General features: G+C 50.3%; 2 protein-coding genes and 1 long non-coding RNA gene across 6 annotated transcripts in view; 2 read left to right on the top strand and 1 right to left on the bottom strand.

Annotated features, from left to right (window-relative positions):
• The first annotated feature begins 818 nt into the window (after positions 1–818).
• SLC51B (solute carrier family 51 subunit beta) lies at positions 819–9,632 on the top strand. Of its 4 annotated transcripts, none has more exons than XM_033189762.1 (4): positions 819–1,587; positions 5,734–5,945; positions 7,668–7,758; positions 9,119–9,632. In XM_033189762.1, exons 2-4 carry the CDS (start codon positions 5,849–5,851, stop codon positions 9,321–9,323), a joined length of 393 nt encoding a protein of 130 aa, XP_033045653.1. In that variant the 5' UTR covers positions 819–1,587; positions 5,734–5,848; the 3' UTR covers positions 9,324–9,632. The 4 variants fall into 4 exon arrangements, with proteins under 4 accessions (XP_033045653.1, XP_033045651.1, XP_033045652.1 ...); XM_033189760.1 differs by lacking the exon at positions 819–1,587 and adding an exon at positions 4,945–5,454; XM_033189761.1 differs by lacking the exon at positions 819–1,587 and adding an exon at positions 4,945–5,617.
• Positions 9,633–10,925: 1,293 nt separating this feature from the next.
• Positions 10,926–24,822, bottom strand: RASL12 (RAS like family 12). The gene is made up of 5 exons (XM_033189759.1): positions 24,251–24,822; positions 21,736–21,792; positions 15,839–15,912; positions 14,920–15,110; positions 10,926–11,855 (listed from the first exon to the last, which is right to left on the bottom strand). The coding sequence occupies exons 1-5, from the start codon at positions 24,351–24,353 to the stop codon at positions 11,480–11,482; spliced, it is 801 nt and encodes a 266-aa protein (XP_033045650.1). The 5' UTR covers positions 24,354–24,822; the 3' UTR covers positions 10,926–11,479.
• Positions 19,416–25,900, top strand: part of LOC117070509 — a 35,719-nt gene continuing 29,234 nt past the window's right edge. Inside the window, exon 1 of the long non-coding RNA XR_004431943.1 lies at positions 19,416–19,657. This is a non-coding gene — a long non-coding RNA (uncharacterized LOC117070509). The remainder of the gene's footprint in view (positions 19,658–25,900) is intronic.

Genomic DNA, 25,900 nt, shown 5'->3' with positions numbered 1-25,900 from the left:
GCGGAGCTTGCAGTGAGCTGAGATCCAGCCACTGCACTCAAGCCTGGGTGACAGAGTGAGACTCCGTCTCAAAAAAAAAAAAGATGTTCACAGAAATGATCACTGCTATAATTATCTTTTAATTATGTTTTTGCTTACTTTTTGTTGGCTGTCTATCTCCCCTAGAGTTTGAGCTCCAAGAGAGCGGGGCTCTCACCCATCTTATTTACCATGTATCTACACAGTAGATACTCAAATAACATTTATTCAATGAATACATGAATGCATTAAAAAATGAGGAGGAGCTGGAGTTCCAGGCAGCCCCTAGGTTCCCTGTTGGGTCTTCTTTCCTCTGCCCCATGTACACACAGTATACACTGTTGACTAATGTTTAACTCATAGAGGAGTTTGGGCTTGACATATGACCTCACTCAGCCTCTGTTTCATTTGTGAAGTAAGAAATAAGTGTGGGCGGCTGGGCATGGTGGCTCACGCCTGTAATCCCAGCACTTTGGGAGTCTGAGGTGGGCAGATCACGAGGTCAGGAGATCGAGACCATCCTGGCTAACACGGTGAAACCCCATCTCTACTAAAAATACAAAAAATTAACCAGGCGTGATGGCACGTACCTGTAGTCCCAGCTACTTGGGAGGCTGAGGCAGGAGAATTGCTTGAACCGGGGAGGCAGAGGTTACAGTGAGCCAAGATTGCACCACTGCACTCCAGCCTGGGTGACAGAGCCAGACTCCATCTCAAAAAAAAAAAAAAAAAAAAAGACATAGGAGTGGGCTTATGCGAAATAAGCCCACTCCTCACTAAACCAACAACGATTGCTTAAGATGCACGGAGCCAGTTGAAGGAAAAGTCCATAGACTATCAGAGTTGAATGGCACTGCCCAGGTGGGAGGAGCACCTCATTCCTGCTTCCCCACCAAATTGCTTGCCTTGGCCTGCTTCCTACTCTCTGGGTCACTGGTGCTCACACAGCCTTTCCCAACCCCCACCTCCAAAGGTCATATTTTACAGCTCCTTGTGAGGAATTCACATGATGCCATGACCTTCACTATGAGAAAGCACAGGCTGTAAAAGGCCAGCCTGGCTCCCTGCTCTGTGGTTAAGTATTGATGATGATATTGGGCAATAGAGACCTGGAGTGGGCACACTACATATTCCCCTGCAGTGATGGAACCCACAGACCACAGGTGCTCGGCAGTTCATTCTCCTGCCTGCCCAGAGGATCCGGATGTTTTCTCTTTACTAGAAGCCAACACATAAGAAAGAAAGCACTGGACTCCTGGTGCTTTCGGATTGTGAAAGTCAGGTGGAGTCTGTTTGCACTCTGAGTCCACTCATTCAAGAGGTCACTCACCCCGGAGTGATAGAGGAGGCTCCAGGCCTGGGTGTGTGCTAAGGCCAGAGCTACCAGATGGGTTCAGCTGCTGCAGGCTCTCCAGGCACTGTCCCCTAAGTGACAGCTGTTACTGTCTGGGAGAGCTCAAGTGCAAAGACTATCCTGTTCTCCCATAAAGAGGAGAAAGAGGAAGATACAGAAATTGGTGCTGCTCCCAACAGCAGATCAAGGCAGTCCTCAGGAACTCAGGATCCAGGGTGAGTGTCCTCATCTTGCCTTGGGGATGGGTGGCCCAGGTCTTTGGCAGAAGTCACAGTCCAATAATATGGTTAAGCCCTGTTTAAAATGCAGGGATCTCCCCGAGGGGCTTAAGGAGACAAGACAACTAAATGCAGTATGACATCCTAAATGGGATCCTGGAACAAGAAAAGAACATTAAAGGCAAAACTAATGAAAAGCAAATAAGGCATGAAGTTTAATTTAATCATGCAAATAACAACATGATACGCACTCTAGAAGCAAACTGGATACGTGCTTTGATAGAAATATGTCTTTGGCCAGGCGCAGTGGCTCACGCCTGTAATCCCAGCATTTTTGGAGGCCGAGGCAGATCGATCACCTGAGGTCAGGAGTTCGAGATCACCCCGGCCAACGTGGTGAAACACCATCTCTACTAAAAATACAAAATTGGCCAGATGTGGTGGCTCATGCCTGTAATCCCAGCACTTTGGGAGGCTGAGGAGGATGGATCACCTCAGGTCAGAAGTTCAAGCCCAGCCTGGCCAATGTGGTGAAACCCCGTCTCTACTAATAATATAAAAATTAGCTGGTTGTGGTGGTGGGCACCTATAATCCCAGTTACTCGGGAAGCTGAGGCAGGAGAATCACTTGAACCCAGGAGGCGGAGTTTGCAGTGAGCTGAGATGGAGCCATTGTACTCCAGCCTGGGCAACAAGAGTGAAACTCTGTCTCAAAAAAAGAGAAAGAAATATGTCCTTTGTTTCTGCGGCATCTGACAAAGCCAGAGAGGGTCGACTCTCGTTTCTAGATTTGTATCCAGTTTGTCATTTTAGTTTTTTGTTGGTCAGTATGTGTTTATTGTAACAATATTAAAAGTATTTTAAACATACTTTGGCCAGGTTTGGTGGCTCATGCCTGTAATCCCAGCATTTTGGGAGGACAAGGTGGGCAGGTCGCTTGAACTCAGAAGTTCAAGGCCGGCCTGGGCAACATGATGAAACCTTGTCTCTACAAAAAATACAAAAATTAGCCAGGCATGGTGGCACATGCCTGTTGTACCAGCTGCTCAGGAGGCTGAGGGGGGAGGGTTGCTTGTGTTCGGGAGATGGAGGTTGCAGTGAGCCCAGATGGTGCCATAGCACTCCAGCCTGGGTGACAGAGCCAGACTCTGTCTCAAAAAACAAAAAACAAACAAACACCACTCCACTGTGGACAGTAGCTTATCTGCGTCTTTGTACACTGATCTGATTAGTTCCATTAATTAAATATCCAAAATTGGAACTGTTGTCTCAAAAGGTACAATAAATACCTACATTTAAAAATGCATACAAAGGCTGGTGCAGTGGCTCACACCTGTAATCCCAGCACTTTGGGAGGCCAAGGCGGGTGGATCACCTGATGTCTGGAGTTCGAGACCAACCTGGCAAACATGGTGAAATCCCGTCTCTAGTAATAATACAAAAATTAGCTGGGTGTGGTGGCACATGCCTGTAATCCCAGCTACTCAGGAGACTGAGGCAGGAGAATTTCTTGAACCTGGGAGGCGGTGGTTACAGTGAGCTGAGATCACACCATTGCACTCCAGCCTGGGCAACAAAAACAAAACTCCATCTCAAAAAAAAAAAAAAAAGCATACAAATAGACAAAATATACATATAAATACATTAAAATGGAATTACATGTATTGTTCTCATGAAGGTAGTATATACCCATAAGAAACCACACAATACAGAAGTGGTCAGTGTGCATGTCCCACGTGTCTAAATCTCATCCCACACCCTAGAGGAAGATTGTGTTTGGTTTCTCAACTTCAACACTTTTCTCTGTGAGTTCAGGGGGTTTGTATATGGGACAGGGCCTGTGGCTGATGTTACTAATCAATCCAGGCACTTTTACGTCTGAGACTTGATGGAATGTCACAATCCTTTTTGGACAGTGCTCTGGACAGTCAGTTGGAGCTAGAACACAAGATCACATCTGTTGGCCATTCCTGTAACTTTGTCTTTCCATGATTTTAGATGGGTAGGTAGGCAGATAGATAGATAGATGGATGATTGATAGATAGATAGATAGATAGATAGATAGCTAGATAGATAGATAGATAGATAGATAGAATCTCCCTCAAATGAGTAAGTAGGCAGTGTGCATGTGAGTCCTTGAAAGTCTAAGAAAAGGCCAGGCACGGTGGCTCGGGCCTGTATTCCTAGCACTTTGGGAGGCTGAGGCGAGTGGATCACCTGATGTCACGAGTTCAAGACCAGCCTGGGAAACAGGGTGAAACCCCATCATTACTAAAAATACAAAAAATAGCCGGGTGTGGTGGCAGGCACCTGTAGTCCCACTACTTGGGAGGTGGAGGCACAAATAAGAACTGCTTGAACCCAGGAGGCGTAGGTTGCAGTGAGCTGAGATCATGTCACTGCACTCTAGCCTGGGCGACAGAGCAAGACTCTGTCTCAAAAAAAAAAAAAAAAGTCTAAGAAAGGTCTTTTTTTCTCCCTGACTTCCGTCTCCACCTTGACACATGAATGATCATTCACATATGAAAAGCTTAAGTCAGTATTGTATTTGTGTCAAAATATTTTCCCTTACAATTTGTAGATATGCCTTTTTAGTTTTCTCAGAGCATTTAGTGCTGGAGGAAACTCTGATGTAAAGCTAGTCCTTTTGTTGATACTCCGATTTTCTGTCTGGCTGTTTGCCATCCAGTTGTTTTTGAATGCCCCTGGCTGAGCGTCCAAAGGCTATTTGGGTCTGAGATTTTTGTGCTCCTAAGGCAGTGACAGAGTGTGAGGGGGCCTGAGAATGCTTCGATCCTCCCTGTACGCTTTTTTTCTTGGTGTCCTATGGCATGTTTTATAATTGATCTGTTCAAAACCCTTCTCTTGTTTTATTTCAGTTACGTTTATCTCCATTCCTTCTCCCTTCCTCCTCCTCCCCAAGAGACAGTTTAATGTGTTTAATGTGTGTCCTTTTAAAAAATGTGTTATTGGGCCAGGTGCAGTGGCTCACGCCTGTAATCCCAGTACTTCGGGAGGCCAAGGCAGGCGGATCACCTGAGGTCAAGAGTTCAAGACCAGCCTGGCCAACATGGTGAAACCACATCTCTACTAAAAATACAAAAATTAGCCAGGCGGTAGTGAAATGCGCCTGTAAATCCAACTACTTAGGAGGCTAAGACAGGAGAATCGCTTGAACCCAGGAAGCAGAGGTTGCAGTGGGCAGAGATCGTGCCACTGCACTCCAGCCTGGGCGACAGAGTGAGACTTCGTCTCAAAAAAAAAAAAAAAAAAAGCAAATAAGCAAAATAACTTAGTAATTTTGATATTGGCCCGAATAATATATGCTGTCAAAATTAATTTTACCTATTTCTTTTTGTTTTTTAAAGTATAGATGGTAGAACATTTTATATTAAGTAGTAATAGTACAGGTAGTACAAGATGTCAAAATGTCTGACTGTTTTGAGATTGACTGAGGTTCAGTTTATTATTAATAGTTGGGACGGAAATAGGCCTACAGGAAGTAAGGGATTTATCCAGAGAGCATGGGTTCAGGTTCTTCCCTTGCAAACAACAGAAACCAATTCTGCTGATAACTTATTCAAAAAACAAAAATCAAACAAAAAAAGCTCTCGGGATCGGGGCAGGGGGTGCCCTCTCAGCATCAGGAGCCCGCAGCTGTTTGCCTCTGGCACTTTTCCCTTTTCTCCTCTCTGTGCCGTAGGCATGCCAATTCCCAGGAGTGAGGCGTAATAGGCCCAGCCTTTGACACGTGGGGAAACACAGGCCTGTGATTGGCTACCGCATGACACTCAAGGGACAATTGCTACGGCAACGCGTGGGCGCGCTGTGGGCTCATAGAAGCCAGGTGGGGACGCTGGACAGGTGAAGACCCGAGATGTCCTTTGCAAGGGTCCCAGAGCCCGTCAGTGACTCAGTCATCCTCACTCCCAGATCAGTGCTCCTCCACAAATGCGATGGCTTTTAATAAAGATTTGAGTCACCCGCTTCTACAGACTCTGCCCGTCCAGGCTCCACGTGCTCCTGGGTTCGTTTGGGTCGTTTTGGTCCCATAACTTTGGGCCAGAGGAGATCTGGATTTGGGCACGGAGGGAGATCAAACTCGGGTGGGATATCCAGTCATGCTCTCTGCTTTGTTTCCAGGAATCTTCAGGGCTTCTCTGCCCAGGGGCCAGAACCGAGGAGGCAAGGAGGGCTGCTGGGGCCAAGGGGCCTAAGGACCTCGTTGCCAGCGGTACACACCACCAGGAGCAGGGACATGAAGCACAGTGAGGGGGCTGCCGGAGACCCAGCTGGTACTGTGGTGCCCCAGGAGCTGCTGGAAGAGATGCTTTGGTTTTTTCGTGTGGAAGATGGTAAGTGGTGAGAGATTGACGGCAGGGGTCGGGGTGTGCCCCTCAACACAGAGCAGAGTTTGGCTGAAGGCCCTGACACTGTGGTCCCCTCCAGGTCAGGCGGCACATTTCCTCCAAGACAGGGACTTAGTCTGGGGTACCCAGAGGGCTCTTGCTGGACCGCCCCTTCCTTTTTCTCAGGGTGTGGTCGCTTATTTATGCAGCCCTCCAATCATCACAACATTTATTAAGCTCCTACTTTATACCAGACAGTGTTCTCAGTACTGGGGCAACAATAGTGAACAAAATACAATAAAAATCTCTGCCTTCATGGAGCATACATTCTAGTGAGGATTAAAAATAAACAACTAGGCCGGGCGCGGTGGCTCAAGCCTGTAATCCCAGCACTTTGGGAGGCCGAGACGGGCGGATCACGAGGTCAGGAGATCGAGACCATCCTGGCTAACACGGTGAAACCCCGTCTCTACTAAAAAAATACAAAAAATTAGCCGGGCGAGATGGCGGGCGCCTGTAGTACCAGCTACTCGGAGGCTGAGGCGAGAGAATGGCGTAAACCCGGGAGGCGGAGCTTGCAGTGAGCTGAGACCCGGCCACTGCACTCCAGCCTGGGCGACAGAGCGAGACTCCATCTCAAAAAAAAAAAAAAAAAAAAAAAAAAAAAAAAAAAAAAAAACTAAAATGCATAGTGCATTGGTGATGAGTAATAAAAAGAAAAATTAAACAGAGAAAGAGAATAGGAAGTATGTAGCAAGGGCAGTAATGTGGTCAAGGAAAGCCTCACTAAAAAGGTAACATTTTTATCATCAGGCAGGTGACTTGCAGGAAACTAAGGCGTTAGCTATGCAGATTATTTGGGGGAGGAACATTCCTGGAGGGAGGACAGCAAATGCAAAAGCTCTGAGGCTGGGCCCTCCTTCGTTTTGGTACAGCATGGACAAATCTTGAGTGTCCACATTCAGTTTAGTTACTGTATGTATTCTCTGTGGGCAGTTGCCATTCCTTCCACCCTTCTCCCTGCCTTCTTTCTTTCCTTTTTTTTTCTTTCTTTTTTCTTTCTTTTTTTTTTTGTCTTTTTTTTTTTTTTTTTTTTGAGGCAGGGTCACTCTGTTGCCCAGGTTGGAGTGCAGTGGCGCAATCTTGGCTCACTGCAAGCTCTGCCCCCTGGATGCAAGTGATTCTCAGCCTCCCAAGTAGCTGAGATTACAGGCGTGCACCACCACACCCGGCTAATTTTTGTATTTTTAGTAGAGACAGGGTTTCACCATGTTGGCCAGGCTGGTCTTGAACTCCTGACCTCAGGTGATCCACCTGACTCGGCTTCCCAAAGTGCTGGGATTATAGGTGTGAGCCACTGCGCCCAGCCTTCTTTCTTTGCCTTGTGCCAGCCCCTGGCAAAACTCAAGACTGTAAAGTTTATCTTGGCCCACCTGTCCCCTGCCCTCTGCAGCCTCTGCCCTTCACCCCTGTGGCCCCACTGTTATTTAACTGCAGTACTGTCTCCTCCATTAGATTAGGGCTTCTCCAGAGTAGAGACTGTGTCTTCCACCCTCCCACCTGTTACACTGGGAGTGCCCCAGGGCAAGGGGCTCATCTTGGATTAGGGTCTCCACGCAAAGGACAGTTGATACCGTAAGCTGGGTCTGAGCCCAGGGCCCAGCTGTTAGTGGGCTTGAGAGGTGCCTGGCCACTCCTCAGGGCTCTGTCCTGTGTGTCCCTCCCCAGCAACTCCCTGGAATTACTCCATCCTTGCCCTGGCAGCTGTGGTGGTCATGATAAGCATGTTCCTCCTGGGAAGGAGCATCCAGGCAAACAGGTGAGGAGCTGGTCCTGAGGGGATGGGGTGGTCTCTGAGGGGTAGAGGCCCTGCCTTCCCAGAGGGAAGCCTAGAGAGGAGTCACTTAGGGATCATGGCTGTCCACCCTTTGGGACAGCAAAATTCAGCCTTCAGTGTCCTTCGAGAACCCAAAGCTGTTAAAAACAAAACAAAACAAAAAACAGCAATAGTCCCTGATTACCACCCCCTGGCCCTGGACAGGAAGCAGGCATGACCTGGAGGAGTGTAGCCATTCAGAAGGGGAGCTTGCCCCTCTCACCCTGTCAGGACACATGCACCTCAGCAAGGTCGATGAGTGGCTGTCCACAGGTACAGCAGAACTGTTCCCCCTACGACGCAGGCAGAATCTCTGGGCTGACAGCTTACCACCACTGGGTCCCTCCACTATGGCCAGGAAGTCTAGGGGTACCTTGAATAAAACCAATCTGGAGAGAGGACAGACTCGTGGGAGTTATTAGGTTAAGAAAGTGGGTAGTGGGAGCCAATGAAGGTGGTTGGGGGAGGGGAGTGATGTGTACACGATGGGGTTTTAGAAACATGACTGGTGGTGTGCCTAGGATGGTTTAGAGAAGGAAACACCCAGAAACAGAGAGATTAGTTAGAAATTTCCTACAGTAGTGTGAGGGATGAGGTGTGTGGTGACAAGGACTGTGCTAAGTAGGATAACAGTCCAAGGTTAGAGACAGTGAAAAGGTGAAAAGAACACAGGAATCAAGAGTCAGGAGGCTTAAGTGCACACCCCAACTATGTGCATGCTTAGCTTTTTTTTTTTTTTTTTTTTTTTGAGACAGTCTCTCTCTTGCCTAGGATGGAGTGCAATGGTGCAATCTCAGCTCACTGCAACCTCTGCCTCCCAGGTTCAAGTGATTCTCCTGCTTCAGTGTCCCAAGTAGCTGCAATTACAGGCACAACCACACCCAGATAATTTTTGTATTTTTAGTAGAGACGGAATTTTGCCATGTTGGCCAGACTGGTCTCAAACACCTGGCCTCAAGTGATCCACCCGCCTCAGCCTCCCAAAGTGCTGGGATTACAGGCATGAGCCACTGCACCTGGCCTCCATGAACTACATTTCCTCACTTGGAAGGTGGCGGGGCGGAGGGGGGGGTGGCAATGATACTTGAGTTCACAGGTGACAGTAAGGATTCCTTGAAATGACACACACGCAAGCGTAAGTCATTTCTCTGTTGAAGGAATATCCAACCATTGCTGCTTCTCCCCTAGTAGCTCCCAAACTGCATACACAATTTTCCCTTCAGATTCTTTAAGCCATTTGGGAGACCCAGTCCTGCCCCAAACACTCAGCCCCCTTGATTAACACTGTTCCCTGTCCCTCCAGAAAACAAAAGATGCAACCACCAGAAAAAGAAAATCCAGAAGTCCTGCATTTGGATGAGGCCAGAACCAAGGATCACAACAGCCTAAACAACCTAAGAGAGACTTTGCTCTCAGAAAAGCCAAATTCGGCCCAGGTGGAACTTGAGTTAAAAGAGAGAGATGTGCTGTCAGTTTTCCTTCCAGATATACCAGAAACTGAGAGCTAGTGAGGGTTCAGAGAAGTCCCACCCTAAGCCAGACACATGATCTGGGCTCAGCTCAGTGGCCTGAAACCTCTCAGGTTTTACAGTCTCTCCCAAGCAGCCCGCTTTTTTCTTTTCTTTTCTTTTCTTTCTTTCTTTCTTTCTTTCTTTCTTTCTTTCTTTCTTTCTTTCTTTTCTCTTTCTTTTCTTTCTGTGTCTTTCTTTTCTTTCTTTCTTTCTTTCTTTTTTATAGCAGATACAATGAATGAACTGCAAGCAAACTAAAATTCTGTTATTAAAAAAAATCTTTTATTAAAATGCTCCTGGAAGTCAGCAGGTGGTATTGCATAGTTTGTTCAGATGGCAGTGGTACACACACACATACACACACAAGTGGCCTGGAGCAAAAGTGCAAAATCCGTAGCTGGCCTGTGGGTCGGGAAGCCTGGCTAGGACTCCAAGCATGTGGTCTTGAGTAGTTCACAGCCCTGCTCTGACCTCAGCTCCTCTATTTACAGAATGAGACTGAAGACTGGGTCAGAGATGCTGTTTGCAATACAACAGCAGTCCTGAGACTGCTGAGAGGGGAAGAAGCAGGCTTCCAGGCCCAGAACCCCCTTCCCAATCCTTCCACCCACCAGGGCCCTTTCCTTTCCCTGCTTGTCTGCTAAGAGTCTGTGCAAGACTTCCCTTGGACCTGGCGTGTGGTAAACAAAATCAGACAACTACCACACTGCCTGCCTTGGAGAGCCTTTTCTTGCCAACGGTGGGATCTGAAAGGAGTGTCCTGATCCCATGTCTGAGCCATGGTGTCCTGGTATAAGCTGCGGTGACACCACCAAATAACATATGCAAAAATTTGCTTTATTAACCCAAAATGCTTTAGGTTCTAAAGTGGGCTTTGAACACTCAGACTCATTGCTGAGGGTCCTGGGTCCTACCAAACCAGACGACAAACGGGTATACTCTATTTCCACCTGCAAGGGGCCAGGCCCTGTAGCCCCTGGATGGGTCTGATGCTGCTGTGGGCTCCCTGGAGCCCTGGGTAACTCACTGGAGTGACAACTTTCTTTTTTTTTTTTTTGAGACGGAGTCTTGCTCTGCCACCCAGGCTGGAGTGCAGTGGCCGGATCTCAGCTCACTGCAAGCTCCGTCTCCCGGGTTTATGCCATTCTCCTGCCTCAGCCTCCCGAGTAGCTGGGACTACAGGCGCCCGCCTCGTCGCCCGGCTAGTTTTTTGTATTTTTAAGTAGAGACAGGGTTTCACCGTATTAGCCAGGATGGTCTCGATCTCCTGACCTCGTGATCCGCCCGTCTCGGCCTCCCAAAGTGCTGGGATTACAGGCTTGAGCCACCGCGCCCAGCCTGGAGTGACAACTTTCTTCTGCAGCCCGGATCATTAAACTTGACAGAGCTGGTCCTGAGGTTCTTTGGACAGAGTCCTTAACAGTGGGAAAACATGGGGAATCTGTCTGCTGGTGAAAGAACTCTGGGGCTCCTTACATTGGACAACCCACAGCCCCCTCCCTTTTATCCTCATTGAGACGTCAAGTGTTGGAAATACCCCTTCCTGGGGCTTCTTCGCCCCGCCCAGGCTGTCCATTGGATTATTTTAACTAGATTTTCCTTGAATAAACTGTGGGGTTTGTAGCCTGGGCCTTCTGTGAAGTCAGCAGATGACAGGAGGGCCAGGCTCTGGCCTCTGAAACTGCAGCCGCCCTGCCTCTCCCGTCCACCAGGTGGCACAAGGACCCCAGGGCTGTCATTCTGCAGGTTCTTCTCAGGCCTGACATTGACAGAGCTGTCCACCTAGACCGTCCACTAAGGGCCACAGCTGGCCCAACTGTAGCTGGAGCAGGAAGGGCTGATGGCAGCAGGATGGACACTGCAATTTCTTCCTACTTAAGGCTGAACCCAGGTCTCTGGGTTGTCACAGTGGCTGTTTCCCTCCAGGGCCACAGATGCGGTGGTTACCATGAAGACCAAGGCCAGGAGGGAACAGAAGCAGCATCCCTGCCTGCCACTGCAGCTCACACAGTGAACTGAGTGTAGGGACACTGCTTGGTGCTGGAGGTGGGGTCTGCTGTCCATCAGAGGGAAAAGCCGGTGGTGAGAAGCCAGCCCCTGCCCCGCTGCAGTCCTGTCCACCCACCGAGCCTGGGGTTCCTGGGGAAGGGTCCTCAGAAGATCTTGAAGCCCTTCAGGAGGGTCAGGGTAGGCGCCTTGCGCTTGCTCTGGGCCCGGGATGACTTCACGGTGACCAGCTTGGCCTGGGCCACGGTGGGCATCTCCTTCAGGCTGACAGTGGAGAGTGTGTTGAAGGTGCAGCTGGCCAGCCCATGCCGGGCGGTGAGTGGGGCCTGGTGGGGCAGGGCCCTCTCCTCGGAGATGAAGAGGGGCCGGGTCAGGGGGCTCTTCTCCAGCTCCCGCCGTGCCTCTCGCACTGCCTCATGGAAGACGTGCTGCACGTGCTCAAAGTCCAGACAGGCAGAGACCTCGAAAAACAGGCACCCAAACCTGCCTGCCAAAGCCACACCCTCTGCCTTGGTGACTTGCCTGGTGAGGAAGCAGGGTGAGGCAGGGAGTTAGGAGCAGGCTGTGCCAAATCAGGCAGACCAGCTCCTACACCCGGCGCCCCATGGACTAGCTGGGTGGCCTGGGGTCATCTTCACCTCTCTGAGTCTCAGTGTTCTCATCGGTATAATGGGTTACTGACCTCTGCCCCTCAGGGTTGTTAGGATTACGAAAGACAATTTGTTTCAAGTGCTTAGCACAGTACCTGGCACAGAGTCAGTGCTCAATAAATGGTAGCTGATGTTACCCAAGCCAGAATTTTGGGATGAGGATGAGGGTAAGAAGCTACTCCAAACCCCCTCTGCTGAACCCTGCCTGTGGCTGGAGGAAGCAGGCCATTCCCAGTCCCATCTCTTCTCTACCCCAACATGGGTCCCTGGGGCAGGAAACGGGCCACCCACAGCTCTGGCTTGTGGGATCAGCTCTAGAGAGAAGCAGTCGTTTGGATTGAAGGGTTAGACCACAGAGGTGACTCCAGAAGCCTGCGGTTGGCAGAGTTCTCAGGGCTCCTGGGATGTTCTGTCTGCCTCTCCAGGGCAGAGGCAGGAGAGGGCAGGGGTGACAACATTTCATGGTGAGGAGGGCAAAAGGAGAGAGGGGGCAACACCTATTCTGGCTTGGTCCTACACCACCTCCCGTGAAGGGAGGATAGAATATCCGAAACTTGGGAAGGTCGTGGAGGTTTCTGACCTGAAAGCCATGGGAATCGAGGTGGGAGGAAAAAGAAGACTGGCTCTTGCGTAGGTCGGATGATGTCTAGAAGAGTGAAGAGATGGGGGGGCAGTCCCTGAGGTCTTGGGGCCGATATTCCACTGGCTGCATCTTCCTGACCTACTGCTGAGCTGTCCCACTGCTCACTCCCGAGGATAATGGCACAGCCGCTAGATGAGAGGAGGCACTCCAGTGGGCCATGACGGGAAAAGTTTCTGAGCCCAAGGCTGACCTGGCAGGAGCAGGGGCTGAGAGTGGGCTAGCTGCCCAGGGTGCCACTCCATGGTAGGGGAGTCTCAGAGACAGTGAGTGACTGGGACAAAAAGAGTCAGAGGCATCGAATCTATTCCCCACCCAGGGCTGTTTTCTGCCAGTAAGCTCACCGCTTCCTGAGGAACCATTTTGGAAAGAACACTTGCTATTATGTGCTTTTATGATGAGCTTGAATCTGCAACTTTGTCATTGTGGGGGCCTGAATACTGAATTTTCACAAACACAAACCCCGTGTGTGTGCATGTGTGTGAGTGGGTGACAGAGGCACAGAACATTGTTCTTTTTCTTATTTTGTTGCATCCTAGTGAAAATTTTATCAGCGGCTTGGGAAGCACCAATCTAACCCACATTTTACCCTTCAAACAGTGAGACAGTCATGGGAGACAATGACCAATGCTCAGCTAAAAGTTAGACTTCCTGTGTTTCCCAGAATCTCAATTTACTAAACTCGGGACTTGATCGAAGAATGAAATAGGAATACATTGTCCTAAGTTGTTTTTAGGGAACGGGTGGGATCAGCTTCATTTGAGCATGTATTCTTTGTTATTTGCTCCCAAACCATTTTAGACAATCCCTTTGGCAAAGATTGGGGTCAAAAGAGTGATTCGTAGTTTTTGTCCCTGTATTGAAACTGGCCTATTCACAATCCAGTTTTCTGACCCCTAAGAGGGTCTGCGATTCCTCAAAGACTACCTTCAGCAGCTTTCAGGTCACATGACTTCCCTCATTCACGGAGACAAATTACAATTTGCCTGGGTCTGAGGGCTTGGCCACCTTTGAAGGCCTCTCACCATAGTCCCCCTTCACGGTCCCACACCTTTCTTTTCCCATCTGACCCGTTCTAAACAAAGGGTCCCCTCCTTGTTAACACCAGTCAATGTGCCCTCGGGACCTAGGGAAGTAGGACAGACTGACCGTGAACAAGGAGGGATGAGTGGCTGGTGGAAGGGGCTATCCCTTGCAGGTAGACTGGCCACAGATGACAAAGGTCAGTGCTGGAGAAATTCAGTGGCATTACTCATTAAGTTCAGGCATCACAGTGTCAAATGCCTCAGGGCCAGGCAGGCAACTTGAATGTGTGGAGAGGGTGGAGGTAAACCACGGGGAGTGGCGAGGCCTGGGGTCGGCTGGAGAGAACATGCCCCACCTCAAAGCATTCCAGTTCTAGGTCTTTTAAGACACTATGCCAGCCAAGCAAAATATGGCTGCAGTATTTTTCAGTAATGCATCCTCTGGCCCAGTCTCTGACCTCTGATTTGAGTCCAACCCTTTTTAAGAGAACCTGCCGTCAGCCCAGTCAACTGTGGGAGTGAGTATAGGAGGCTCGGTCTGGGTGAGGGGAGAGCCCGTTGGACCAGAGCAGACACCTGACCAAGGAGCCAATCAGAGCCTCTCTCCCTAGAATTTGAATCAGGCACCAGATCAGTCAGCTGCTGGGAGTGGGGCCAGAAGGTCAGGATAGACTCAGGCAAGAAGGGTGAATCCAAGAGAATCCACAGAGACCCAAGAGGGAGGAAGGAGTAGCTGCTCTTCTGACTTTCAGGGTGTAGCCCCTGTGTGACCCAGAAACCTTTCCCTTCAAGTCCTTGGCTGCCTGGAAGACCAACATCTACCATACCCTTATAACATAATCCCTTCGGCCGGGCACAGTGGCTCACGCCTGTAATCCCAGCACTTTGGGAGGCCGAGGCAGGTATCACGAGTTCAGGAGTTCAAGACCAGCCTGGCTAACAAGGTGAAACCCCGTCTGTACTAAAAACACAAAAATTAGCCAGGCATGGTGGCAGGCACCTGTAATCCCACCTACTGGGGAGGCTGAGGCAGGAGAATCACTTGAACCCAGGAGGTGGAGGTTGCAGTGAGCTGAGATGGTGCCATTGCACTCCAGCCTAGGTGACAGAGTGAGACTCCGTCTCAGAAAACAGACAAACATATAATCCCTTCTACCTCAATTCAAGGGGATGACTGTTCTTAGCAGCCCACTAATCCCTGAAGATGCCACCTGCCCTTACAAGCGAAGAAAGCGAGCTCTGGAGACAAGGGCCAAGCAGGCTGTGCTCACCTGTACTGAGCCATGTCCAGCTTGTTGCCTAACAGCAGGGCAGGGACACTGCGCTGTGTCTCCTTCGCGTGCAAGGCAAGCAGCTCCAGGTAGCTGCTGCTGCTATCGAAGCTCTGGCGGCTGTCGACGCTATACACCACCAGGAAGGCATGGGCCCAGTTCAGGTAGCGCTCGCAGTTCCTGGGGGTGTCCTGGGGTGAAGGAGAGAAGCCCCGCCGGGGGGCAGAGGAGGTTGGGGTAAAGGCCTTCACCTGAGCCGTCCAATCCCACCTCCCCACTCCCCGGTCTTTGTATATTGTTTCCCAGCAGAGCCCTTTCAAAGGGGTACTTGAGTGTGGATTTGGCTTGGTGTGAAAGGAGACATTGTCTCATGAACCTCCCTCCCGCCACCCAGCCAGAGACTTGAAGACCTTGGCCCCTTGGGCCCAGAGCCAAAGACTCTGGCATGGTCCCTATAGAGACCTGGCTGTCCCTGGGCATCGCTGGTTCTGGGTTGGGTTCATGCTGCCCCTTTGGCTTCTGAGAGTAACTGGCATCCAGCCTTGGCAGGAGGTGGTGAGGACATGGGTGGAGACTTGTGTGTGGGAGAGACCTGGGCTAAGGGGCTCTCACCAGGAGCATCTGTGTAAATGGGTGTGTACCTGCCTCCTCGTGTGCACAGGCACATAGCCCCACAGCACAAGATCTCAGAGCGGATGCCAGCAACCATCATGTCTCTCCAGGCCCCGTCCCATCCTTTCTCATTTGGCAAAGAAAGGATTCAGACCCACAGAGATCAAGTGCCTTATTCAGGGTTACACAGCAAACTTGAGCTTAAAAGGCATCTAAATGCACATCTGAGGCCTCGCACTCTGGGCCAGGACTTCTCAGGAGGCTACAGTGACTTGCAGCAGTGCATAGGTAATGGAGGTAATGTTACCAGGTCTGCAGTGTCCATGACCCTCAGGTGGACAGGCTGGTGGTCCACGGTCTCCTCGGAGCTGTAGGTGTCCTCTACAACACAGATGGTTAGCCAGGTCAGACACAGTGCCTTGGGTGTAAGTTTGAGCTTCCCTCTGTGCTAGACCCGTGTGGCCTTGGGGGACCTTTGGAGCTGCTCTGGGGCTGGGACCACTGGAAAGTCCTTGGTTCTCACACTCATGGAGGCTACAGGCAGACTCTCCCATCAAGGAGATGCTGCTCCACCTGCAGGACTCAGCATCAGTGGTTACTCACAGACCATGGCTCAGGGGCGGGACTGTGTTCTGGACCCACACACGAAACCAGCAGGATAGAGTCAAGTGTGTGACCCCTAGACCCTGTTAGCAGTACAGGCTGGCTCAGGAGCAGCACTGCTAGCCCCTCTATCCCAGAACCCCAGTCTTTCCCACCTTCTTCCCTTCCGATCACCCTCCTGCCCGCAGTGGGAGAAAAGACAAGGGAAAAGAGAAGTACATGATACGATGGAAGGACGGCAGTCAGACCCCCTTTAGAAGTTCCAAGAAGGTTTTACAAATAATCCTTGTCAACATGACAGCGGGGAGTCAGTCTAGTGTAGTCAGAAGTTTTCAGTTGGAGAATGTGGTATTAAACCTAATGTCAGCTACTTTTTAGCTTTGTGACTTGGCCAAATCACTTCAGCTCTCTGAGGCTGTTTCCTCATTTTAAAACAGGAACACTATGATAACATTGCTAACAGTTTCCAAGCATTTCCTCTGTCCCAGGCGCTGTGCTTGACATTAGCTCATTTAACAGTCCCATCTCCCAGGGCTCTGTAAGAACTCGATGGGCCCCCCTGGGCATGGGGCCTGGCTTACCACACATGCCTGGTGAGGACAGTGGGAACAATGGTTCTCCAAAGTTAATAGGGCAGGATCACTTTTCCAGGTGATTTTTTTTTTTTTTTACTTTTGAAATACTTTAGACTGACATAGAAGTTGTAAAATAGTACAGAGTTCCTGTATACTCTTCACCCAGCTTCTCCCAGTGTCATCACCTTACATAACCACAGCCCAATGATCAAAAAGAAACTTACATTGATACCATACTATGAACCAAACTAGCGACCTTATTTGAATTTCTTGAGTTGTTACAAGAAATAAATATATATATATACACATACACACACGTATAGTTCTCACGATCTCAAATCTGAGAAGGCAGCAAGTGGCCAGGCACACAGAGGACCTCGCGGCCATGTTGGCAGTCATTCTCCCCAACCCCAATCTGTGCCTGTGTCATTGGCCCACATGTGTGAGTGTACTTGGTTATTACCTTTCCCTAGGTGTCCCCTGCCCCTAGTGGCCCTAAAGAAGACCCCTTTTGGCAGAATTGGGATGGTCTCTGCCCTCCTGGCAGCATCCACTGTGAGAGGGCACACTCCCAACCCTGGCTGAATTTATAGTCAAACACGTCTCTCTGAGGGCTACTGGCAGCCAAGCCGGTCTGGACACACTCCAGGTCCACTAGCATCCAGCATGAATCACAGACAGCTTCTTGTCCCCAGCCTGCTTTGGGGACTTGGATAAATAGCTGCTCTTATGCAAAGACAAAAAAAATCTAATGGAAACTATGTTCCAAATGTTTAACTATATTTAGTTCAAGAAGAGCTGCCCCTAGTTGCTTACATCTCTTTCAGATCTGTCTTTATTTTCCACTCAAAGATGTCAGATGCACCCCTTTTAGGGGTTCCCCCCAATGGGTGCAGTGTCCTGCCCAGCCCAGTGAAAGGCGCTAGCCCAACCTTGGTCTCCTGCCGACAGCAGGACAGCCTTTCAAGGTTGCTGTTAGCTCCATTGTAGAGCGATGACAAGGTGAGGCCCAGAGAAGGGATCTCGCCCAAGGCCACACAGCACCTAATCAGCAGTAGGAACTTGAACTCAGGGCTTCTAGGCTGGGCTGTGTTCACATTGGGACTCCCTCACTGCATGACTGCTCAGTGAATCAGCCTGCCCTCCAGCTCTGTCTGGGCAGAGTACGAGAAAAGACCAGAATCGCCCAGTCCGGCAGGGATGTAGAACATGGCTGTATGAGCTGGAAGAAGCCTTGGAGCTCATACTGTGCAGCCTCCCTTTATAGAAGAGGTGATGGGCCTCAGGGGCTGGGGCAGGAGTGAGGGGCTCCTTTCCCAGTCGCAGTAATGTCCAGACTTCCTATCACCAAGTTCCTGCCTCAGCGTACTCTGGTGTCCTTAAATATAAGGGCTTCCTAACACCTGGTTCTAATTAATAGTCTATGGACTTTTGTGCTGAGAGAAGAGTCATTTCCCAAAGTTTTGAATTTGCCAATGTTTTCTTCTCGTTTACAATAATTATTATTATTATTATTTTTTGAGACGGAGTCTCGCTCTGTCCCCCTGGCTGGAGTGCAGTGGCGCGATCTTGGCTCACTGCAAGCTCCGCCTCCTTGGTTCACGCCATTCTCCTGCCTCAGCCTCTGAGTAGCTGGGACTACAGGCGCCCGCCAACCGCGCCCGGCTAATTTTTTGTATTTTTAGTAGAGACGGGGTTTCACCATGGTCTCGATCTCCTGACCTTGTGATCCGCCCGCCTCGGCCTCCCAAAGTGCTGGGATTACAGGCGTGAGCCACCACACCCAGCCTTACAGTAATAATTTTTTAAACGGCACCACAGAAGCTCATGTCAGAGTGTATATAGGGTGCTGCCTCAGAAATGGTGCCTATGTCCTCACTGGAGGAGGAGGAGGGCAAGAAAAGTGAGAAGCTGACATTCTTCCCTGGCTGAGCCAGATGAGGCACGCTCAGCCCTTCTGGGAAAGGAGAATATTCTCCTGGAGACCCCTGCCCACTCCTGTGGGGCTCAGCACAGGCAAAGCCCTTCCACAGACACTGAATCTCTCAGCTCCTACCAGCTCTAGCAGACATACCCCAGAACACAGTGCAACTCTTACACAGTCAGAGCACAGGCTATTGGTCCCATCTTCCAGATGGGGAAACTGCATCTCAGAGGGCCCTGTGCCACACAGACCTCTGACTCCAGGCCCTCTACGACATAAGGCTGCTCCTGGCGGAGAGCAACTGGAGCCATGCCTGGTCTTCCTTTGTGCCTGAGGGTCTCCATAATCTTAAGGCAAATCACTGGACCCTCTCTTCCTCCATGTCTTCACCTATAAAATAAGGATCATGATAGGAGCTCTTCTTTAAAGGGTAATCCTAAAACCAAAATTTACCCCCACAGTTAAACCCTCATCTACACTGAGGCTAGTACTGTGCTAAGTGCTGGAAACGGGAATGAATCTCCATCCTCCAGGCTCACCAAATGAGCTCAGGCTCTCAGAAGACCTAGGAAGGGCATAGAGAGTGGTTTTACCAGCATTACTGATGGCTAGCTCTCCGGTGGTGGAGACCTTTATCCACAGAAGGAAAGGTTCTCATCTCAGTCTCTGCTGCTGCTGCTGCTGCTGCTGCTGGAAACAACAATGGGACAGTGGCCGGAATGTTCAGGCCCTTCTCAGCAGAACCTTCGAGGAGTGGCACAGGCCTCCCAGAGAGTCTGAGGGGAGAATGTCTGGTTGGCTCTCTGACTCGTGGGCTGTCAGTGTAGTGTGAGAGACCACAGGCCGAGAGGACTGACCATTGTGAGGCTGCCCACTTCCCAGACAGTCTGCCCACGCATTCCACTACCAGGTCAGAACTCCAAAATTACTCAATCAGGAGGCTCAAACCACCACTGTAATAGGCTCATCCGGTGGGACCCTGTGACAGTATGAATTGGAAGGCAGGGAGGAAGACAGCCTGGAGGTGAGTTGCCAGGAAAAATACAAGATGCCCAGTTAAATCTGAATTTCAAACAAAAAGGAATAATTTTTGGTATAAGCATGAGCCATGCAATATTTGAATTAGGCCGAATATGTCTTTTGAGGCCCTGTCCTTGGGAACCCCCCTTGTCCTTTCCCAGACACTATGTCTGCTTGTGTGCCTTTCCTTCCTGTCCTCCCACCTCACCTCTGTCCTCAGTTTCTCCACCCCATCTCTATTCCATGCTCTGGCCTCTCCCAACACCTCACCGGCCAGCACACCATTGCGTCCTGTGTCCTCCTCTCTCTGGAGCTGACCCCTGCTAATCAAAGGGCTTCCTCTGGGTGTCCTTGGCCCAGAATCCTCAGCTCCTTGGGCCTGTTTCCTCCACTGCAGCACTGAAGGGCTGTGCCAAGGCCTTGGCACAGGGATCAAGCAGAGCTTCGAGGAACAAATCCCTTAGGGACTGTCACCATGTCACCTGCCCTGAATCCCTGACTTACCCATGGGAACCCCTTTGCTCTCTCTGTTTGACACGCTGGGGTTCTGTTTAAAATTTGGAAGAAGGGATTCTGCTACCTAAGGAAAAGCTTTTTTAAACCAGGAGACTAAATAGGCATGATGTCTCTGCCTGCTCCAACACTGTGATTTGGTGCTGGATTCCAGCCTGAACTAAGGGGCTGGGCACCACTAGGGTAAGGAGCTCTCCCCTCCAGATGTGGCAGGAACACCGTATCAGGGGCCTGCTGCAGGCAGTGCAGGGGGTTTCCACTTGTGTCACAGAGCCTTGGGCTTCTTTGGAGGGCTGTCAGGGGTCCCATGAATGCTTTATTTGATTTTTATGAATGGGGAAAATAATCCAAGACTACAACACCCATTTGCAAAAGGCTAAGATCATCCAGACACCTTATGGCTCTCAGTGAACAGTTTACAATAGACATATGTTATACACGTGAGCTTTAAGCAACATTTATACTAAGAAAATCCTGCTTTGATTTGTTTTAGAAGGGAATCTAAGCCATTGTGTACGGGAAGCCATTTGAGGAAGGAAAAGCAAAAATGCATTGAGTGCCTACTGTGGGTCAAGTACTATGCTGGATCTTTTACATGTGTTATTTCTTTAATCCTCACAGCAATTCTCTAAGATAAGTATTTTTTAATGCCCATTTTACAGATGAGGAAACAGTAGCTCAGAGAGGTTAGCTGACTGGCTCAAGTTTGCCAATAAGGAGCAGAGCCTGGTAGGATTCAAACCCAGCTCTGACTGACACGGAAACATTCCTTTTTCCAATATACCATGACGCAGTGATAAAAACAAGAGCTGTTTTCTCATATAGTTAAAAAACTGGTTCAGAAGCCAGCACCACTAGAGAATTCCTCAAATGTTTGCCCAGCTTTTCTGGAAGAGAACACTGACCATCTTGAAGAATAATACCTATTTGTTTCTGAGGTTTTTTTATTTTTGTTTTTGTTTAGATGGAGTCTTGCTCTGTTGCCCAGGCTGGAGTGCAGTGGTGCGATCTCGGATCACTGCAACCTCCAACTCCCGGGTTCAAGCAGTTCTCCTGCCTCAGCCTCCCTAGAAGCTGGGATTATAGGCACACAACACTACATCCAGCTAATTTTTGTATTTTTAATAGAGACGGGGTTTCACCATGTTGGCCAGGCTGGTCATTAACTCCTGACCTCAGGTGATCCACCCGCCTCAGCCTCCCAAAGTGCTGAGATTACAGGCATTAGCCACCGCGCCCGGACCAAGAATAATACCTGTTTGGATGTGGATGTCCTGCTATGTTTATTTTTATTTTTTTAAGTTTCATCACACTTCATATTTTAGGGTAAATTAGCCTTTCTTAGTTCTGTGAATTAGGCCAACCCCCCAGTTGTCTGGGGTAGGCTGTGGAAGGGGTATTTCTGACACCTAAAACATTTTCCCCCATGGGCTGGGTCATCCTGGCAGCTTCTCCCTTCTGTCCCCAGACATGCAGTCCTGGTCAGTGCCCACCCACGGGGTAGGTCCCAGGGGAGCACTCCAGGTGGGGCGCAGGCAGTAGAGGGTACAGGGAGGAGTAGTTTCTTACCCAAGTTGGGGTCATATTCACTGATAAACCTCTTGGTCAGAAACTTCACGGTCAGGGCTGCAAGAAGCAGAAAGAGGTTGGCTCCATCTCTGCTGCCATGTCTAGCTGCTGGCCCCTCGTTTTAGGGAGGCCTTATCTAACCTCTGTGATCCCTGACTGACATGAAACTCAGCTCTCCTAGAGAACGAAGCTAGGGAACTGAGGAATTGGTTTGAGACGCTCAGAAGGAAACCAGAAATATGGGGAACCAAGTGCCTCTAATTGCACCGGGAATTTTTTTTAATGGCAAGGAAAGCAATGAGTGGCGAGCCTAAGGGGTGTTTGTGAAGGTATGAACCTAGGGGTCACGACCCATGCAACCATTACCCTAGAGTCAGCTTGGTGAAACCTCAACTGAAGGGAGGTGTCACCCACCCCGGACAAATCACGAGATTCTGAAATATGGGGCTATTTATTCCAGGCTTTAGCTACAAGCCAAAAACACAGGACGAGCAGAGTTGATCACAGTGGTTGATCCTTGGGAAGGGTATAAATCCCCAAGCCCCTGGGCTTTCCAGGTAAGGTCCAGGTGAGGTCTGTGTCCCGAAGAAACACCCTGTGGTCCTGGTCTCCCACATCGCAAGTCTTGGCTCTCTCTGGGGCCTCTACACTCATCACGGGTATCTCGGCAGAATGTAAAACTCAAGAATTAAGCTCTCTGGTTCAGAGTGTAGCCACATAAAGCAAGGACCAGCCAACTACTATGCCGGACCCTCAAAAAGTAATGTTCACTACTGCTTGTTTGGAAAGAGAGAAAAGAAAAGAAAAAGAAAAACGAAAAGAAAAGAAAAAGAAAAAGAAAAAGAAAAAGAAAAAGAAAAACGAAAAGAAAGAGAAAAGAGAAAGGAAGAAAGAAAGAAAAAGAAAAAAGAGGAAGGGAGGGAGGGGAGGAAAGGAAGGACGGAGGGAGGAAAAAGAGAAAGAGAAAAAGGAAGGAAGAAAAGAGAAAGAAAGAAAAGTAATGTGATGCTTATAATTCTAGTGCTTTGGGAGGCCAAGACTGGGGTATTGACACCGGCCTGGGCAATATAGTGAGACCATATCTCTAAAAAAAAATAGAAAAATTAACCAGGCATGGTGGTGTGCCTATAGTCCTAGCTACTCAGGAGGCTGAGGGGGAAGATCGCTTGAGCTCAGGAGTTTGAGGCTGTAGTGAGTCGTGATCACACCACTGGACTCCAGCCTAAGTGACAGAGATACTGTCTTAAAAAAAAAAAAAGTGATATTGTGAAAAAAATCCTTAAAATTCTTTCCTAGGATTCATAATAGTGTCAGTTTGCAAACTAATACTCAGGGAATACATATTTTAAAATTTAAATTATTTCTTTTATGTAGTCACTGGCTAAACGGTACCAGTTACAGAGCTACGGATAACAATCTGATTTTCAAAGGGCAAATCTTTCAGAGGAAGAGGGTAATCCCTTCTGTAGGAAAACCACACTCAGAGTCCCCTCTCTGACGGGAGTGGGGCTGGCTTCAGAATCAGAGAGTAGGCCCCCAGTGAGTCTCACAGAACACTGGGGAGGAAACCCACAGCCAGCTGAGCTTGGGTTGGCCATCACTAATGGCTAAAACTGGAAAAAGAGTCAGTGGAGAACCCCCTCTGCCCTCCCTCCTTCAGCTGACCAGGAGTGGCATAGTTCAGTGTTGACACAAATTATCTCAATGGAAGCCCAAGATCTTGGCTCATCAAGGACAATCCCAGGCACCTGGAACCATAACCCAGTGTGTTTCCAGAAAGTTGAGAGGGGTCTGGCTTGAAACAAACACATTTGATAAGAATGCACAACTTGTCCCAGAATCCCAGGGAATGGGGATGGGAGTTGGAGAGTGGACCTTCCCTGAGAAATCTCAACAGCTAGTGACTTCACCAGCTCCCTTCCACAGGGAGGGGGTGTAGAGGGGGAGGGGTTGGAGGGGAAGCCTTCCCCAAAGCCTAATCAGGGAGTAGCAAGCCTGCGACTAAGCTCAAAGAGGCGCCCTGGGTGGAGGGGGCAGAGGGGGCTGAGGGGGCTGAGGGGGCGGGGGGGGGGGGGTTCAGTGCCCAACAGGTCCCTCTGGAGTCAGTCGCCAAGACTGACTGCTGGCCCCAGGGGAGGTCACAGGGTTAGGGGTTGGAAGGTTGGTGGCTGGGCAGACCGACCCATAAAGGACTCCAAGACACTGTGTAAGAGAGAGGGGAGAGACAGCAGGGGTCACTGACACGGAGGACAGAGACAGTGGGAAGACACAAAGGGAAGAGGCAGGCAGGGAACAGAAGGCAGAGATGGAGGAGCGGAGCACAAAGCGGAGAGAAGAGAAAGACTGGCAACAGGGAAACTGAGGCAAAGAAAATCACGGTGTCTTGTGCGACCCTCCTGGGTGAAGGAAGCTCCCCAAGCCACTGGAAGAACCTGCCCCCAAGAGCAGAGCGCACTGTCCCCCTACCCACGCCCAGTTCCGCACCTGGCGGCTCAGGTTCCCCGGCACCACTCACCAGACTTGCCAGCCCCGCGGCGCCCCAGGATGGCCAGGTTGACCTCGAGGGGCGTGCTCTGAGGCCCGCTGCCCGCGCGGGGTTTTCCAAACACCGAGGACATGACGACGCCCTGGACAGCCACGCAGGTCTGAGGCCGGTGGGCCCGGCGCAGTACGCCCGCCCGTAGGGGCCCAGGGGAGCGGGACGCAGGCTTCCCTGGTGCGCGCGGCCCCGGACCCGTCGGCGTCCGCGCCCTCAGTCCCACGTCCAGCGGGCTCAGTGCCACCCCGCGGGAAGGAGGGGCCGGTGGAGCCTGGCGGGCGGGGCCACCCCAAGCGCCACCAAACTCCTTGTAAGGGCTGCGGAGCCCCCCGCGGGGCGCGCTCACCCGGCTCCTGGAGCAGGGAGGGAGCTCCGGCCAGCCGCGCCCCCACTGCCGGGCTGGGCCTGGAGGACCTGGCCCGTCACCCTCCCGTGCGCCCCCGGACCCGGCCGGGAAGGAGCAGAGAGAGGGAGCCCCAGGGCTAGGGGGAGAAGGGAAAGGATGTTTGCACTCTTCCCTGAACCTCCCACTCAATCTCTTTTCACCAGCAAGAAAATCCACCCCTCCCTTTGTTCTACCAAGCCAGCCCCGCCTCCTCCTCCAGGAAGCTTCCCGGGTTCAATTCCAAGCTTTGCCTTTTCTTTAGCTCAGCCTTGGCACTCTACATCCCCAATCATATTATTCTGCCCTTTCCTGTGAAGACTCTAGAGGCCTGAAGAACCCGTTCAGAATCCACGCTACTGGGAGAGGCGGCGGGGCAGAGAGAACCCCTTACCAACATTTCAGGGCCAATATGGGTTCAGCTTCAAGAAACCCAATCCATTCTGAATTACCGTCTCTCCCTAATGGGAGCTAATGAGTTGCATATGTTTGTGGCCTGTTGTGTAAATGGGGTGTTTGTTCTAAAACCTGGCACCACCTCTTGCCTACAGTAATTCTGGGATTGGTGGTGAGCCTGGCATGGGTCACCTGGTCATTCCCCTTGGGACTCAGGTTAAATCTGGTCATACCAAAGACAGGGCAAATGGCCCACATCACAAACCTGTACACTTAGGATCTAGTGCTAACTCCTTCCCTAGAGTGATCTTGGGCAAGTCACCTTGCTTCTTTGGGCTTCGGTGTCCCCATCAATAAACACTAAAGGGGAAAATGAGGCAAAATAGAGAGTAACAGAATCAGCCCTGGGCTCCAGGCCTGCGTACATTCTACAACCCTGTGAGGCATCTCTTCTGGAGTACACACCAGGTTAGAGTGGGGAAAGGCACGGGGGCCTCAGAGACCTCTCACGGCAGCCCTTCTCCTTCCCCTTCCCCCAGATGGTTAACTCATCTACCCACCCACCCACAGAAGAACCATGGAAAACCAGGTGTGCAGGCAGGGCCCAGGGTCAGAGCTGGATGGTAATAATGACTCTTCAATGAAGAACAATTATTTTCCTGGCCAGGACATGAATATTGACTCAGCCTAGTTGTGTTTTGGAGAAATCATGGTAAACCAGCTGTGTTATTAAGGTATCGGGTGGAATTTGTTTAGGTTACACTCTCAGGCCAGAATTAGTCACACAGCTAATGGCAAGAGTTTTCCTTTGAGTTGTAGGAGTTGAAAAAGTGGGATCCAAGTTTCAG

The sequence above is a fragment of the Trachypithecus francoisi genome, unplaced genomic scaffold (assembly GCF_009764315.1).
Source record: "Trachypithecus francoisi isolate TF-2019V2 unplaced genomic scaffold, Tfra_2.0 Lachesis_group3, whole genome shotgun sequence".
NCBI classification, from domain to species: Eukaryota; Metazoa; Chordata; class Mammalia; order Primates; family Cercopithecidae; genus Trachypithecus; species Trachypithecus francoisi.
This window is presented reverse-complemented; position numbering and strand designations above follow the sequence as displayed.

Bases quoted from the DNA above. Each gene is read 5' to 3' on its own strand.
- SLC51B (XM_033189760.1), top strand. From the start codon at position 5,375: ATGACACTCAAGGGACAATTGCTACGGCAACGCGTGGGCGCGCTGTGG. The intron at 5,455-5,733 runs GTGAAGACCCGA...CTTTGTTTCCAG, and splicing joins CAGGTGGGGACGCTGGACAG to GAATCTTCAGGGCTTCTCTG. The intron at 5,946-7,667 runs GTAAGTGGTGAG...GTCCCTCCCCAG, and splicing joins GTTTTTTCGTGTGGAAGATG to CAACTCCCTGGAATTACTCC.
- RASL12 (XM_033189759.1), bottom strand. From the start codon at position 24,353: ATGTCCTCGGTGTTTGGAAAACCCCGCGCGGGCAGCGGGCCTCAGAGC. The intron at 21,793-24,250 runs GTGAGTGGTGCC...TGCTTCTTGCAG, and splicing joins CCGCGGGGCTGGCAAGTCTG to CCCTGACCGTGAAGTTTCTG. The intron at 11,856-14,919 runs GTGAGCACAGCC...CTTCCTCACCAG, and splicing joins CTGGACATGGCTCAGTACAG to GCAAGTCACCAAGGCAGAGG.